The sequence below is a fragment of the Odocoileus virginianus genome, chromosome 27 (assembly GCF_023699985.2).
Source record: "Odocoileus virginianus isolate 20LAN1187 ecotype Illinois chromosome 27, Ovbor_1.2, whole genome shotgun sequence".
Classification (NCBI taxonomy): domain Eukaryota; kingdom Metazoa; phylum Chordata; class Mammalia; order Artiodactyla; family Cervidae; genus Odocoileus; species Odocoileus virginianus.
In genome coordinates, this window is record NC_069700.1 from 36,841,245 (window position 1) to 36,856,034 (window position 14,790).

At 39.8% G+C, this 14,790-nt stretch overlaps 1 protein-coding gene across 6 annotated transcripts in view; it reads left to right on the forward strand.

Annotated features, from left to right (window-relative positions):
* The window catches only part of MLIP (muscular LMNA interacting protein), a 299,319-nt gene that overhangs the window by 7,086 nt on the left and 277,443 nt on the right, over positions 1 to 14,790 (forward strand). Inside the window, exon 1 of one of the 6 annotated variants that reach the window (XM_070456692.1) lies at positions 2,108 to 2,189. The exons of 2 other annotated variants lie outside the window; for them this stretch is intronic. Coding sequence is in view for 2 of the 4 variants with exons in the window: in XM_070456683.1 (XP_070312784.1) it covers positions 3,779 to 3,841 (63 nt within the window). In the remaining 2 variants the exon portion in view is untranslated. Of the gene's footprint in view, positions 1 to 2,107; positions 2,190 to 2,912; positions 3,842 to 14,790 lie in introns of those variants that run through there. 3 more of the 6 variants (XM_070456683.1, XM_070456677.1, XM_070456694.1) reach the window with 3 other exon arrangements.

A 14,790-nucleotide genomic window follows, 5' to 3' on the forward strand; every position in this document is an offset into this window, starting at 1 on the left:
TGGGAAAGACTGAGGGCAGAAGGACAAGAGATTGAGATGGTTGGATGGCATCACCAATGCAATGGAAATGAACTTGGGCAAACTTTGGGAGATGTTGAGGGACAGTGAGGTCTGGTGTGCTGCAGCCCATGGAGTCACAAAGAGTTGAACATGAGTGGGCAACTGAACAACAACAACAAAAACTTCAAACATCATGTATAATGATAGAGTGGCAGAAATGATAAGAACTATGGAGAAGAAGACAGCAAATGAATGGACAGAGGATATGCTAAATTAGATGGTCACTGGGGAAGCTCTGGATAAAGGGCAAAGGGAGCCATGTGACTCTGGAGGGATATGCTTAAATATATTTTACATATGTTTAAGGATCAGGAGTTTCCTTAGGTAAAATTATGCCCATATAAAAGCCAACCCTCATGCACTTGCTGGTCCAACAGAAGAGAAGAGCTATATGAGTCTCCTTGTTTATCAATAACAACAAACATGTTCCTTCCTCTGACCAGACATATCTCTGCAGTGTCACCTGGATCCCTTCATCTTAACTTAATTACCTCTGTAAAGATCCTATCTCTAAATATTATCTTATTCTGAGAGACTGGGGGGTTGGGATTTCCACTGTAAATTTTGGGGGGAAGACAGTTCAGCTGGTAAAAATGGAGAAAATAATAGTGTCTACCTAGAAGTGTTTAACAAACACTAAGAATAAGTATGTAGAGTAGTATCTGCCTCCTACAAGTGGTTTAGACAATTAATTGAGACAATATATGCAAACTCTTAAAGCCGTTGCTGGCTCATGGTGAGTGCTGTTGGGGTGTGTTGTGTAAGAGTGCTGTTATCTTATTCATATTCAGTCATACCTACATTGTGAGCCTGTTGGAGGAAGGAAAGCAGAGATTATATCTTTGCATTTTTTATTATTTTTATTCATTATTTAAAAAATCTGCCTGCACCCAGTACTCTTCACCATTATGTATACTCAGTACACGTTTGTTTAATTAAACTTTCCATTCTTCTCATTATCACTGGCATCTGCTCCTTCCCCAGCCAGCTTTGCATTCCACCCTCCCTTTACTCCTAGCTGGGTCATAGATTTCACCTTCAGCCATTATACTAGCAATGACCAAGCTTTCTTTTGCAGCCATAGTATGCTGGGTTGTATTTTTTTTTTTCCTAGAGAGATTTTGGGAAGTCTCCTTTGTAACTGAAAGTGAGGTCCAGCTGCTCACTGCGCAACAGCCAATATAGAGGCAAGGTTGGGGAAAGAAAAGTTGGCTTTAGTTTGAATGCCGGCAAGCGGTGGGTGGGATGGGAAGAGGAGGGTGGACTTCTATCCAAAATCCGATCCCACCTCTGATGATCAGTGGGCCAGAGCTTTTACAGATGGAGGAAGGGGACTCCATGTGGCAACAGTACAGGCAGCTCTGACAGCCCTCTTGAAATTGGTCATCAGTGGTCTGATCAGTGCCATCTTGATTGTTTTAAATACAGTTAATCTTCAATTCCAGGGTCATTCCCCCCCCCCCCCCCCCATTTCTTTGAGGTCAGTTCTCAGAACTGTGATGCTGTGTTATGCCTACAGTGTGGTCAGCACGCAATTAGGTTCGCCCATCTGAGGCTTCAGTATCTATAAGACAGCTCATGGGGTGTGGCTCAGAATATTATCTATGGTTCTTGAGAAGGAACTAAAGGTCTTTGATGCTTGATGATTACTATTATTAATCTTGTTGGACTCTTTTCCTTTGTTTCTGCATTGCCTCACTTCTCTGATTAAACTTATTCTTTGGCTAAGGTTTCTCACAGACAAAAGGCAGGCAGAGGACATGGAGGGGACGGACCATGAGGTCCTGCTCCGTTTCATCTTCACATGAAATGTCAACTCTTGCCTTGCTTTTGACACATATGGATCTTGCATGCTAATCAGCCTCTAAGACTTATATTTCCAAACTTGTTAGAATAATAACTAGCATGCGTGATCCCCTTTCTGGAACTCGGAGTGGAGCCAAAGAGGGAAACCACTTTTGCCCATGAGTCTGATAGAATTTTCTGAAGTCTCATCCTGAAGCAGTGGTGGCTAGGTTTATTTCTGCTATATATTTCACTTCTTGAATCCTCGGCCCTTCCATCCTGATGCGGAATAAGCCTAGTACACCCGGCCTGATGACAGAGAGCCAGCTGTGATCACGCCAAAGGTCAGAGCCTCGCAACCGGTTTCCTGAAATATTTTCTTTAAAAAGTGGAGGAAAAACTGATAGGAAATGTGAGTTACAATCACAAACAGGTGTGAAAATGATCTTTGAAACAGCCTGAGGGAGTAGGCCACCGAAGAGCTCAGTCTTAACTTACTCTGAAAGCCGTTTTTATTGCCATCCACGTATCTAGTTCACTGTAAAAAACAGGGAGTTAATTACCATTGCGCTACACAGTTAATTCTTTTTCAGGCATATAACTATTTCTAAAGAATTCGGGGAACATTTGTTCGACTGGAAAAAGTGAGTTTCGTGTCCTATGTCATAACTTTGTTCCCAGAAAAAAATCCAGGATAATGAAAAAAAAAATCAGGTTTGTGAAGGAAAATATCACTTTTCTTTTATGAAGTTTGTAGACATCATTTGCCTACTTTTCATGGAATAAAGCTGACAGCATCTCTTGAATGTATATGTTGTGTGTCTGAATAGCTTAAATTAGTTAACTTTGTGCTTTTCTCGAAGTGGCTTTTTAAAGTTTTGAACTACAGAATAAGGCATAAATGTCTAGATTGCCAGGATTCACATTGGAATTAGATTCATATTGGCTGATTCATATTTGCTATAAGACCATTGCATTTGTCCTTTAATTTTATTTTGTAAAGATTTTTTTTAGCGTTATTCTCATTTATTGATACAGAGATTTAAAAAAAAAGATGCTCTATTTGCATAGCTTACATTAGTACAGAGCCTTGAATGCCAGGTTTAGATTGTGTCTAAATATTTTTTTTGGATGTAGATAATTTTAATTTTATTTTTTTCAAACTTTTAATTTTATATTGGGGTGTGGCCAGTTAACAAAGTTGTAATAGTTTCCATGAACAAAAAGTGACTCAGCCAAGCATATATAATGTATCCATTCTCCCTCAAACCCCTCTCCCATCCAGGGGGCCACCTAACATTGAGCAGAGTTCCATGTGCTATTCAGCAGGTGATGTGGACCATTTTTAAAGTCTTTATTGAATTTATCACAATATTGCTTCTGGTCTTTTTGGCTGTGAGGCATATGGGATCCTAGCTCCCCAGGCAGGGATGGAACCTGCCCGCCTGTCTCCCTGCACTGGAAGGCTAAGTCCCAACCCCTGACCACTAGAGATGTTCCCAACACATTTGTCCTTCTAAAATTTGCTTATTAGGCCCGTATTCTATAGTATGTTTTATTTGGCTGCAATGGCTATTAACGAATTCTTTGACAGTGGCTTTTTGTCACAAACATCTTTCTGGGCTCAGGGAACCTAACATGTAGGGATAATCTCCTGTTGATGACTTGCTTTCTTATCTAGTGACATTTATCATTATCTAAGGCCAGCTGCTTGACGTCTCTTCAGGGCTCTGTTTATGGGGTTTGAACAGCTATAAATGGAAACACTAGCTAACCAGAAATTATCGCCAGGGCTTTCTGATAGTGTCCTGGGCTCTCACAACTTGGAATGTCCTGCAATATCTAACATGTAAGCACGTCACATCATTTTCTAGACAGAATCGGAATCTTGCCTTTTCTCTTTCTCTCTCTCTCTCTCTCATTCTCTTTCAACATGGACTTTGAAAAGCATGAAAAAGGAAGCTTATTAAATGAGAATTTAGAGGAGAAACTGACGGTAAGACTGATATTTCACAAACACGGATTTATGATGTAACTAACAGTAAAAATCAGTTATAGTTTGAAAAAGTTATACCAGGCACCTATATTTCCCTGTTTTTCTGGTCAATGACCTTGAAAGTTCCAAGGGTTTTACTGAAAACAGTGTGATAAAATTATTAATATGATGTCATTACTAGAATGTGGGTAAATTAGATTTACTTAAATGATATGGTTTATCTCTGTTTTAACAACCAGGATCCATTTATTTTGAGACCTGGTGGTGGTCACCTCAATACTGGGAGATTATTTTCTTTACTCATATGAAGTTTAGTGAATATTCAAAACTCAATTTCAGAGATACCAGGAATGTGTGTCAAGGGAAATCTGAGAATTTTAATTTTTTTATGGAAAAGGTTAATGATAAAATGTAAAGATAAAATTTACTTTTGAAAAAGTTTAGTTTTGGGCAGTAAAATTTGTAAAAGTTGCTTTACCTTGATGCTAAGAAATTCAGTGTCAGTAAACACAGTGCTCACTTCTGTTTGTTCAAACACAGAATGTACTGTAACCTCGAGTAGAATGTATTGTTCATGGTTCACCTGATAGGCTTAGGAGATTAATTGTGTTTATAAAGTTACTGCAGCTTCTGAGTTAATGTTAGAACAGGGCATGGCTTATTTTAATAGCTGTGCAAGTAGCAAAAACTAAAACTGTATTGACTATAAGACTGTGACTTCTTGACTCATGAGAATGCATTGTTCTGGATGTCTGACATTGAGATTTAAGCGCTAGTAATGATATTAAAACTTGAAAGGTGGAAGAAAAAACCATATTGAGTTGAAAACTCCTAAAGTATGTTAAAATTTCAAGGTCTTGAAGAAATATATTGGATAAAATATATAAAATCCTTAAAGGATTTGTGTCATTTTGAATACTGACCATGGACCTCTCTTCAAGTGATTATTTAAACATGTCATGGCCTCAGACTGCTTTGCTTTTGGACTGTTTTAAAAAACTATGAATTACTGTAGAACTAACCAGGGGTTTTGAGTCAGAAAGATCTGATGAGGATCCTCACTCCATCACTTCTAAATGTGGGACGATGGGATTTTGTTTAAGCCTTTTGTGTCTGAGTTAACTCGCTTGTTGATGGGGAGCAGGGATACCTAATCGGAAGGCTGTTACGAGCATTAACTATAATGTATGTGAAATCCCTCAGCTGAATCTGTTATTTTCAAACTGCTTTTGGCCTGACTTACTTTTACTTAGCAAGTACATATCCAGGCTTTGTTTATATAGAAAGAGAAAGCTGAAATGCGTTTCAAAGTAAAAGGAACACTCAGATATGTTAACTATGAAGGCTTAGGAGTGATAAAACCTTGATGGAACCAGATAGATGGTAAATAAATACACCAGTAAGAGTTGCTATGAACAAGTGTGAAATTTGATCCACAAATTTGATCCACAATTTGGCAGTCTTTTAGAGGAAGTTTGGCAAATAAACATAGTGGACATGGGAGAAGTGAACAAAAGTGAAAATGAACTCTTGGTGTATAAACGTTTCACTGCCCAGGAGGTCAGATGTGCCCGAATCTCTGTGGAACACAGCTCTGAATCTAGAAGTGAGCAAAAACCTCTCTTAAGAGGGAGTAAGAGCCATAACATTCATGGACTTTACTCTGGAGGGGAAGACTAGGACTGATTAATTTCCAGGAGATTGGAGGAAAATCTGGGGTGGATCGGAAGGTGCCAGAATATCCAATCTGTACTGAGCATAGGCTGTTCTCAGGGAGGGCAGGAACACAGTAAGTAAAGTTCAGTACTTGGGAAAGTTACCTGTGCAGATAAACAGTTAAATAAGTAAATAGTGCTAGTACTCAGCTGCTGAGTCATGTCTGATTCTTTGTGACCGTGTGGACTGTGGCCTGCCAGGGTCCTCTGTCTTTGGGATTTTCCAGGCAAGAATACTGGAGTGGGTTGCCATTTCCTACTCCGAAAATAAGTAAATAACATAATAAGTAAAATTAAAGCAAGAAATTTTGACTACTCTCCAAACTCCTTTTCTTTTATATTATTAAATGCATCAACAAAGAATTTCACTTACATTGATCTTCAGCTGAAATTTATTAAAGAAAAGGAAGATACATGTATTAACAGAGTAAATATACTCATGCATCTCAGAGCATTCTGACATAATGATAATCTCTTTCTCTTAAAAGGTGATAAGAACAAATAGATCTCACATGTAAGTCTAATAATTTCTATCACATCAGTTACTATATCTCGAGACAATTCTATCTTCCCAAGTACTAAATGTTCAATAAATGTCACAAAATTATGATAATGAGAAGGGTATGACATCCAGCTCATTTTATACTGTTGCTTGGTAGAAACAAATGAACACAGTAGAATTGACTACTGTGTTTTTTACTAAAAAAATATTGCTTCTTTGAGTAAAAGTAACTATCTGAGATTGAGAAAGAACTTAATCATCTGACAGTTTGTTAAACAGGATGTATATAATATAAGGAAGCTGAAAACTGGTATTTTAAGTAAAATTTTACCTTTAATTATTAAAATTTTTTTACTTATTTTAAATTTGAGGGTGAAAGACTTATCCTATGACATATAGATTTTCTTAGGATCTCACAAAAAACATTCTCCTCAATTTCAGGGAAAGAGAATCATGACACTTTTGAATACAATGAAAGAGAAAAGATATGGAAGAAAAAATGATGGGTAAAATATAAGCATACAAAACATACATTTAAAAATTCTGTGGTAATCCAGTGAAGGGGAGTACTTTAAGGTTAAATCAATCATCAATTTATAGATTCAATAATAAAAATAAAATCTTTTCCTAAGAAGAAATCTGTTAGCAAACAAAACACAGAACTGCTGTTTTGGTTATAATTCCCAATATTATTGTTGAGTGTTGTTTGGAACATTTTCAAAGAGTCAACCTCGTGTCTGTTAGTTAGGAGAAAACCTCGTGTCTGTCCTCAGAAACAGAAAGATCCTTTCAGGTCAGTATGTATTCCCGAATGCCCATTTGAACAAGACAGGTGCTAAGGGCTGCCATGGAACATGCTTGATCAAGTCTTGGCCATCGAGGAGATTAATACGTTTTGATTATTTTTTTTAGTAGATTATAAAAGAGTGATGGTAAGCTTAAGTAGCTTAGAAATATTCCAAGGGTACAAAGCATAAACATTCCAAATTTTTTCATTCTTACATAATCTTGTGATAGCAAGACTGTATATAATTACTCATCAGAATGTCTTAACAATGAGAACAATCATCAAGCATTTTATGCAGTAACATATTTTATTTCATTATAATATTGACTGCTGGAGGAGATCATAGAGAGAACATGACCTCTGGTTGACCCAAGAGCAAGACCCAGGCAGTGGAAGCCTGGAGTGGACTCCTTGGTCCCCCATCCTTAGAGTATGAATTTTGTCCACTGTTCCCACAGTGGGAGCTGTTTCAGGATGCAGCCTTGAGAGGAAGGGGATGCTGAGACTGGGTGGGACAGTCTGACTGGACCCAGTTAGGTCCTCTCTGTAAACTTTTAAGATTCTGACAGGCAATCCAGGAGATTCACTCCTCTTGTTGATGCCCAAGAAAGCCTTGTATATAAGATCCCTGCTTACTAAACCTTCCACCCACAGTCTGGAGGGTCTGCCCCTTCTCTGGTCTCGCTTAACCCTCCCTGTATGATTGATAACCAATTTCAAATTTTACCCAGCAAGCTCCCAAGGCATCAAACCAGCATCTGCATACCTATTTATTTTCCTTATTGTATCTAACTAGGGTCCCTGGTAACAGGCACTCAGTAGGTGCTTATATATCTGAACAAAAAAGTGTATATGTTTTTGGTGTGTTATTGAGAGATTATTTTCTGTATAGCTTGAGTGTTGTTTCTGATCTATGCATTATTTCTGACAAGTAGCATCATGTAATACAATAAGTGATAAATTTTAGTTTGTAATTCTCTGGAGGAAAGGTGCTGCATCTCTGTATCTTTATATCATAATTGGTTGCCCTAGATCCTTAATAAACTAATTCTGTTGATGACCAAAATGAAGGGAAGTGGAGAACAAACAATATTTCCTTTTCTTTGGTATTTGGTTATTTATCTTGAAAACTTCCTTCCATTTCTTTGCTATTTGTGAGAGTGGTCCAGTGACTCTTGCTATGTTCTGGACTTCACTGAAACGTTGTTTTGGATGTCCATTGTGTCTGATTACTATGATGTAGAGCATGTGAGTTAGTCTATGCCCAAACCTTAACTCCTCCATGCTACTGGCTCATTTGGTTTTATGGCTGGCACCGTCACGGAGAGTGGCAGGCATCTGCACGTCTCTGAGAATGCCGCTGACCTCTCTGGCACGTCTGTGGTGCCTGCTGTGAATTCTGCACGCCTCCCAAGATGGCCCATTCGTCATCAGTATATTTTGAATTTACTGTTCCCATTTCTCTAGAGAGAGCCAAAGCTCTGTAATAAGCTGACACTCAACATACTCTGTGCAAATAATTATTTTTCACAAAACAGATGGGTGGTACTGAACACAATTTTATGGTAAGTGGCTCAGTAAGCCTCCCTTGACTGGAAGGCAAACAGAGGAAACTCAGAACTAGAATTCTCTGAATTCCTGAGCTTAGCGTCACTTTGGAATTTTTAGTAAGATCAAGGAAGTTGTCCTCATATCTTACAGGGGTAGGCCTCCTCCGAGAAGTCAGTAGAGGGGGCATAGGATTGATCAGTCTGCACCAGGTATTAGGGAGTTCATTGATTAAGACACACTCTCCAAAGACCTGAAAGAGCCCTCAAGCATTGTGAGTAGTAAGAAGATTCTGGTTTCATGGGAGGTGAAGATGTATAGTTGCAAAGAGTAACCATGGGTCCTGACCATTGGCAGAGCAAAGTAAAAAACAAAGTAACTACTCTTAGAGCTCTCTTTCATGAGAAACAGTCCCACTCTAACCTCTCTCTGGCCTCCTCTCCATAGAGCCAGTAATAAATTTTTTAAAGCTATCCGAAGAACCTGTAGCATGAAATAAAAAATGGAGGGAGGAGATGAGACGCTGTGATGCCGTGATAGTGATGGGTCACTGTCATGGGCATCAGTGGGAAACTGCTAAAGCCGTGGGAACTGAGTCTTCTTTTAAAACCAATTTTTATTGGAGTGTAGTTGCTTTACGGTGTTGCGTAGTGCAACAGCGAAGTGCATCAGTTGCACATGCATACATCACACTCTTTTTCTTTCCTTCCTGTTAGGTCACCACGGAGCACCGAGGAGGGCTCCCTGCTGAGCAGTGGGTTCTCATGAGTTCTCTGCGTTGTGCAGAGTAGTGTGTGTACATCGGTCTCCATCTCCCGGCTCATCCCACCCCTCCTTCACTGCTTGGGAACCTTAAGTTTGTTCTCTACATCTGTACTCTATTTCTGCTTTGCAGATATGTTCATTTGTGCCATTTTTCCAGATCCCACATATACGTGATATTATATGATACTTGTTTTTCTCTTTCTGACTTACTTCACTCTGTATGACCATTTCTAGGTTGTTCCACGTCTCTGCAAATGGCACTATTTCATTCCTTTTTATGGCTGAATAATATTCCTTTGTGTATTCACATATATATAGGCCAAGTCTTTCTTGTCTATTCCTCTATCAGTGGACACATTTAAATGGTTCCCGTCTTGGCTATTGTAAATAGTGCTGCTGTGAACACTGGTGCAGGTGCATGCATCCTTTTGAATTATGGTTTTATCTGGATATGTGCCTAGGAGTGGTGTTGCTGGATCATGTGGTAGCTCTATTTTTAGCTTTTTTGAGAACCCTCCATACTGTTCTCCATAAGCTGCACCAATTTTGCAGTTGAGTCTTAATGGGCATCATGGCAGAATAAGGTGAGGCTGGGAAAATGATGAGTTAGGGTAGGTGAGTACATGCAGGTGTTCTGGGGACCATTCTAATATATCTGAAAATCGGAACAGAGAACCTATGCTTCTGTGTGTGTGTGTGTGTGTGTGTGGTGATGAGAACTTCTTATTCCAAAGAAGAGGCTTTCTTCCTCTTCCTAAGTGCCTGTGTGGAGAAAAGCATGTTGTATCTGAGGCTAGGGAAGGTTGTGTTTGTCTGGTTTTTGACAAATCACTTAACCTTTGGTGTCCTGGGGCTTCCCTGGTGGCTTAGACGGTAAAGAATGTGCCTGAAATGCAGGAGATCTGGGTTCAGTCTCTGGGTTGGGAAGATCCCCTGGAGGAGGGCATGGAAATCCACTCCAGTATTCTTGCCTGGAGACTCCCATGGACAGTAGCCTGGCGGGCTACAGTTCATGGGGTCACAAAGAGCTGGACACGACTGAGTGACTAACCCTTTCGCTTTCACTTTGGTGTCCTAGCTAAGAGGCTAGGTTGTACAAGGCTGGATTGGATTTGTCAAGATCTTTATTCTCTCTGAAACTTTGAGTCTGTAGCAAAATACCCTTTGGCTGTGTGCTGATTAAATTTTTTCCATGGCAAAGAATGTCTGTTTATACAAACATTGAGATAATTTGTATTTTTTTTTTTGTCATCACTGACCAAATGTAAAACAGAAGTCCTTGTGATTAGATTAAACCTTCCTTGCAGTATAGAAAGTTCACAGTTCAGTACTCACAAATCGAGTTGCATATGTTTTCACTCAGAAATGACAAAGATTTGAGAACTGGATCATGGGGGGGATATTAGGGAATCGATGAAGAGAGGAGCATGTAATTGCTTCAGTATTGAGATATTATCAAAATAAGGCATTCTGTTTTCTTACAACGGTAGATAAAATAAAATGGGCTCTGTGTTTCCATCAGGAGCAGCAATTTACAAAATATGGGCTCTGTGTTTTAAATGTTATTTCTGAGATGGTTTCTTTAGGGCATATTCATTCCCTCTTTGCTGCTCCTTGTGATGTGCCTGACACAGATAAGTTGGTCCCTTTGCAACTCTAATTTTAGTCCCTTTTGCATCACTGAGGTTGAGGAAAAAGTGGATTGCACATGAATGGCAAAATCCTAGCCACCATTTCCATTTTTGTTTTTTCTCAAAGGAAAAAAAAATGAGGGCTGTGTCTATTAGAACCCAGGGCAGGGAGGTGAAGAGTAAAGTGAAACTGATAAGGATCCAGATTTCTACTTTATAGTTCACCGGAAGTTCTCGAAGCCAAACCAGTCCTTTGAAAATCACTGCTAATTAAAGCAGTGTCTGCTGATAATGTAAGTCTGAGATGCGCTGTTTGCATGGATCTTTTGCTGAAGCTCTGTGTGATGACAAGTAACAGAAGAAAGATGGATGGTAGGCTCTCACTGAGCTGTGATTTCACAGCGACATTTATAACACCCTGCACTGCGGTGAGGTGGTTCCTAGGTTCTCATTGTGGGAATTACAATGACTTAACTAGCCAGGCATGTTGTTGGGGGTACGGCTTCCCTCAGGGAATGGCAAGCAGACTTCGGTGTTAGTGATTCAAGTGCATCAGAGAGTCACGGGCTTTTTTTTTTGCTGCCTGATCATAAAAATAAGGAGATGGTTTTTTAAAATGGCAAGAGGGTGTCTGTGATGTAACAGCTGGCGTTTCTCTTTTATTTATAGCCTGAGCTTTTCTTGAGTGTCCTTTCCTCAGTCTCCTCAGTTAAGTGGGGGTTCCTTGCACGGGTAGCTTCTGGGGAAGATGTCACTGCAGTTTGTGCTCCAAGGTTGGCCTTGTGTGTGTCAGGATGTAGCCGTTCAGAGAGCACTTCATGCTCGTAAATGCTGACTTGATGACGTTCATTTTCAGAGCAGGGCAGAGAGCTCACGGGATTGCTCTCCTGAACCTGTTACACTTTGCTGGGATATCACGTCATCATGGGGAAGCTGAGTGAGAAAATGTCAGCTTGAATTAATAAGCTTATCAGAGAATGGGTAGCTCTTTTAGAAAGTGTGAAGGTAATATGGAAAAATCAAATGTTTCCATTTCCGTTTTGCTTTTCCAGGGGACCTCAGCTTTCAGCCTGGGAATTCCTGTATGTTTGTTGTTCCTCTGGCTTCTTCTGTTCATTCATCCATCCAGCCCGGGGGTTCTCTGCATGTAGCTTGTGACTTTCTGCCTGCCCGTTCTCCTTTGCATGGCAAGTGGAAGGAGAAGCGGGATGGGTCTTAGAGACCACCAAATAATTCTCTTCTTTGCAGCCCACCTACAGTCCTGCCCTGTGAAATTTGCCTTCCTTGGCTCTGGTGCCTCCAGGGTTTGGAGAGACATCTATCAGGGCCCCTTCCTAGCTGCAACTCTGCTTCATAGCGCGGTGCACCTGTATCTCCTACCTTCCAGGAACTTATGGCCCACAGCTTCGTGCTGATTCCCCTCCTGTGATAGATCTGTTACAATTGTGGCTTTATTCTCTTAGATTATTATTAGTCTCTTAGATTCCTCTCCTCTCCAGAGGAGGATGTGAGGGAAACGCCTGGGCTCCATCAGTCTTCTTGAACCAGAAAACGTGTCAAAAGTCAATCTTCCTCAACGTTCAGTGTTGGAAAATCTTTTCAATAGGTGGTGCGTGTTGTCAGGCACCCAGAGTCTTCACTGAGAGAGAGGTCTTTTGTATAAATGTTGTATAAGCCATGGTGTATGGTGTGCCAAGAAATATTCTGAGCATATAACTAAAGATATTATGCTGTTTCTGGAAGTTGGAAAATTAAGAAAGTTATAGTTTTGACCCTGCTTCTTTCTGCCATAGTGATCGTGGTGGTTCAATTCAGGGACTCTGGGGTGAGCGTTCCAATCCAGGCTCTTAGGTGTTCATTCTACATCAGCTTCAGTTCCCTTATCTCTAAAACAGGATGTGACTTGCCTCCCAGGGCCATTATATGGACTGGCAATGAGGAAATTTTGGAAAAGCACTTGCATACAACTAGCCTTCAGTAAACAGGAGCCATTAGACAAATGGGAATCACAATGGGGTACAAGTTACACAAACCCTGGATTTGTGCTTGGGGTTTGTCCTCTGCGAGAGAATGTGATTTCTTTTTTTCTTTTTAAAAATGTTTGTCCACACCACACAGCATGTGGGATCATAGTTTCCTGACCAGAAGTCAAACCCTCATGCCCTGCAGTAGAAGCAAGGAATTTTAACCACAGGACCACTAGGGAAGTCCTGAGGATGTGATTTCAAACCAGAGGCAATGCTTAGGAAGTCATCAAAATTCTAAGTTTTAATTTTGTCTCTCCTGGAAGGGTGACAAAGTTTCAAAAGTAAGAGTGTTGATTTTATTTTTCCCAATTATTTTAATTTTAATTCATTTTTATTGGAGTAGAGTTGCTTTAGAGTGTTTGTTAGATTCTGCTGCACTGCAGAATGACTCAGCCCCACACATACGTGTGTCCTGTCCCTTCTGGGCTTCCTCCCCATCAGGTCACCACAGAGCATCAAGTAGAGTTCCCTGCGCTGTACTGTAGGTTCTCATTGGCTATCTATTAATTATGTATAGTATCAATAGTTTCTATAGATCAATCCCAATCTCTCAATTCCTCGTAGCCTCCTCCTTGCCCCTTTGATATCCATACATTTGTTCTCTGTATCTGTGTCTCTATTTCTGCTTTGCAGATAAGATCATCTATACCATTTTTATAGATTCCATTTTTATAGATTCCATATATATATATATATTTGCATTAATATATGATATTTGTCTCTTTCTGACTTGCTTCTCTCTGTATGACACTCTCCAGGTACATCTGCATCTCTACAAATGACCCAGTTCATTCCTTTTTATGGCTGAGTAACATTCCATTATATATATGTAGTACATCTTCTTTATCCATTCCTCTGTGATAGGCATTTAGGTTGCTTCCACATCCTGGTTTTTGTAAACAGTGCTGCAATGAACATTGGGGTTTTCTCTGGGTATATGGTCCAGTCATGGAATTACTGGGTCAGATGGTAGTTCTATGCTTAGTTTTTTAAGAACCCTCCATGCTGTTTTCCACAGTGGCTATTTCAATTTACGCTTCCACTTATAGTGCATGGGGGTTTCCTTTTCTCCACGTCTTCTCCAGCATTTATTGTTTGCAGATTTTTTGATGATGGACATTCTGACCCTTGTGGGGTGATACCTCACTGTAGTTTTGATTTGTATTTCTTTAGTAAAACATGGTACCCATTCTGAAAGACATTATGGTCCATATTCAGTGGAGAATATTTCTATTACATTAATGTTGGTTCTGTGTAGGGAGAGAAAAAAAGGGCTAAATTGTGTAGTGCAAATAACTATGAAATACCTAATATGTAGCTCATACAATTAATAAAAAATATACCAATAACTGCTAGACTTATCAAGGCTGGATGTTTGTAGGAGAGGAGTTGAGGTGAATTGTTAGGTGGGCATCCTAGTGCATGTGTGTGTAGAATGTTTAAAAGAAGAACATCAGTTCAGTTCAGTCGCTCAGTCGTGTCCGACTCTTTGCGACCCCATGGACCGCAGCACGCCAGGCCTCCCTGTCCATCACCAACTCCCGGAGTTCACCCAAACTCATGTCCATTGAGTCAGTGATGCCATCCAACCATCTCATCCTCTCTCGTCCCCTTCTCCACCTGCCTTCAATTTTTACCAGCATCAGGGTCTTTTCAAATGAGTCAGCTCTTCCCATCAGGTGGCCAAAGTATTGGAGTTTCAGCTTCAACATCATAAACTTGGTTAAAAGTGCTGTTGGATTGAAAAAAGTTTTAAATCCAGAAACGGTTTATTCTCTTCAGGAGATCATAATTTATGTCTCTTACTTCATCTGACATTTTTCTTTCCTGGACATAATGTATTTTCCTGGGAAAGCAAACCACCAATGTTTCATTTATTTACTTTAGAATTTTTGTATAAAACATATAGTTCTTATACTACAAGTAGGGCTTATATTGGGACAACTTTTCTGGAGCATAATATATGTTGAAGCC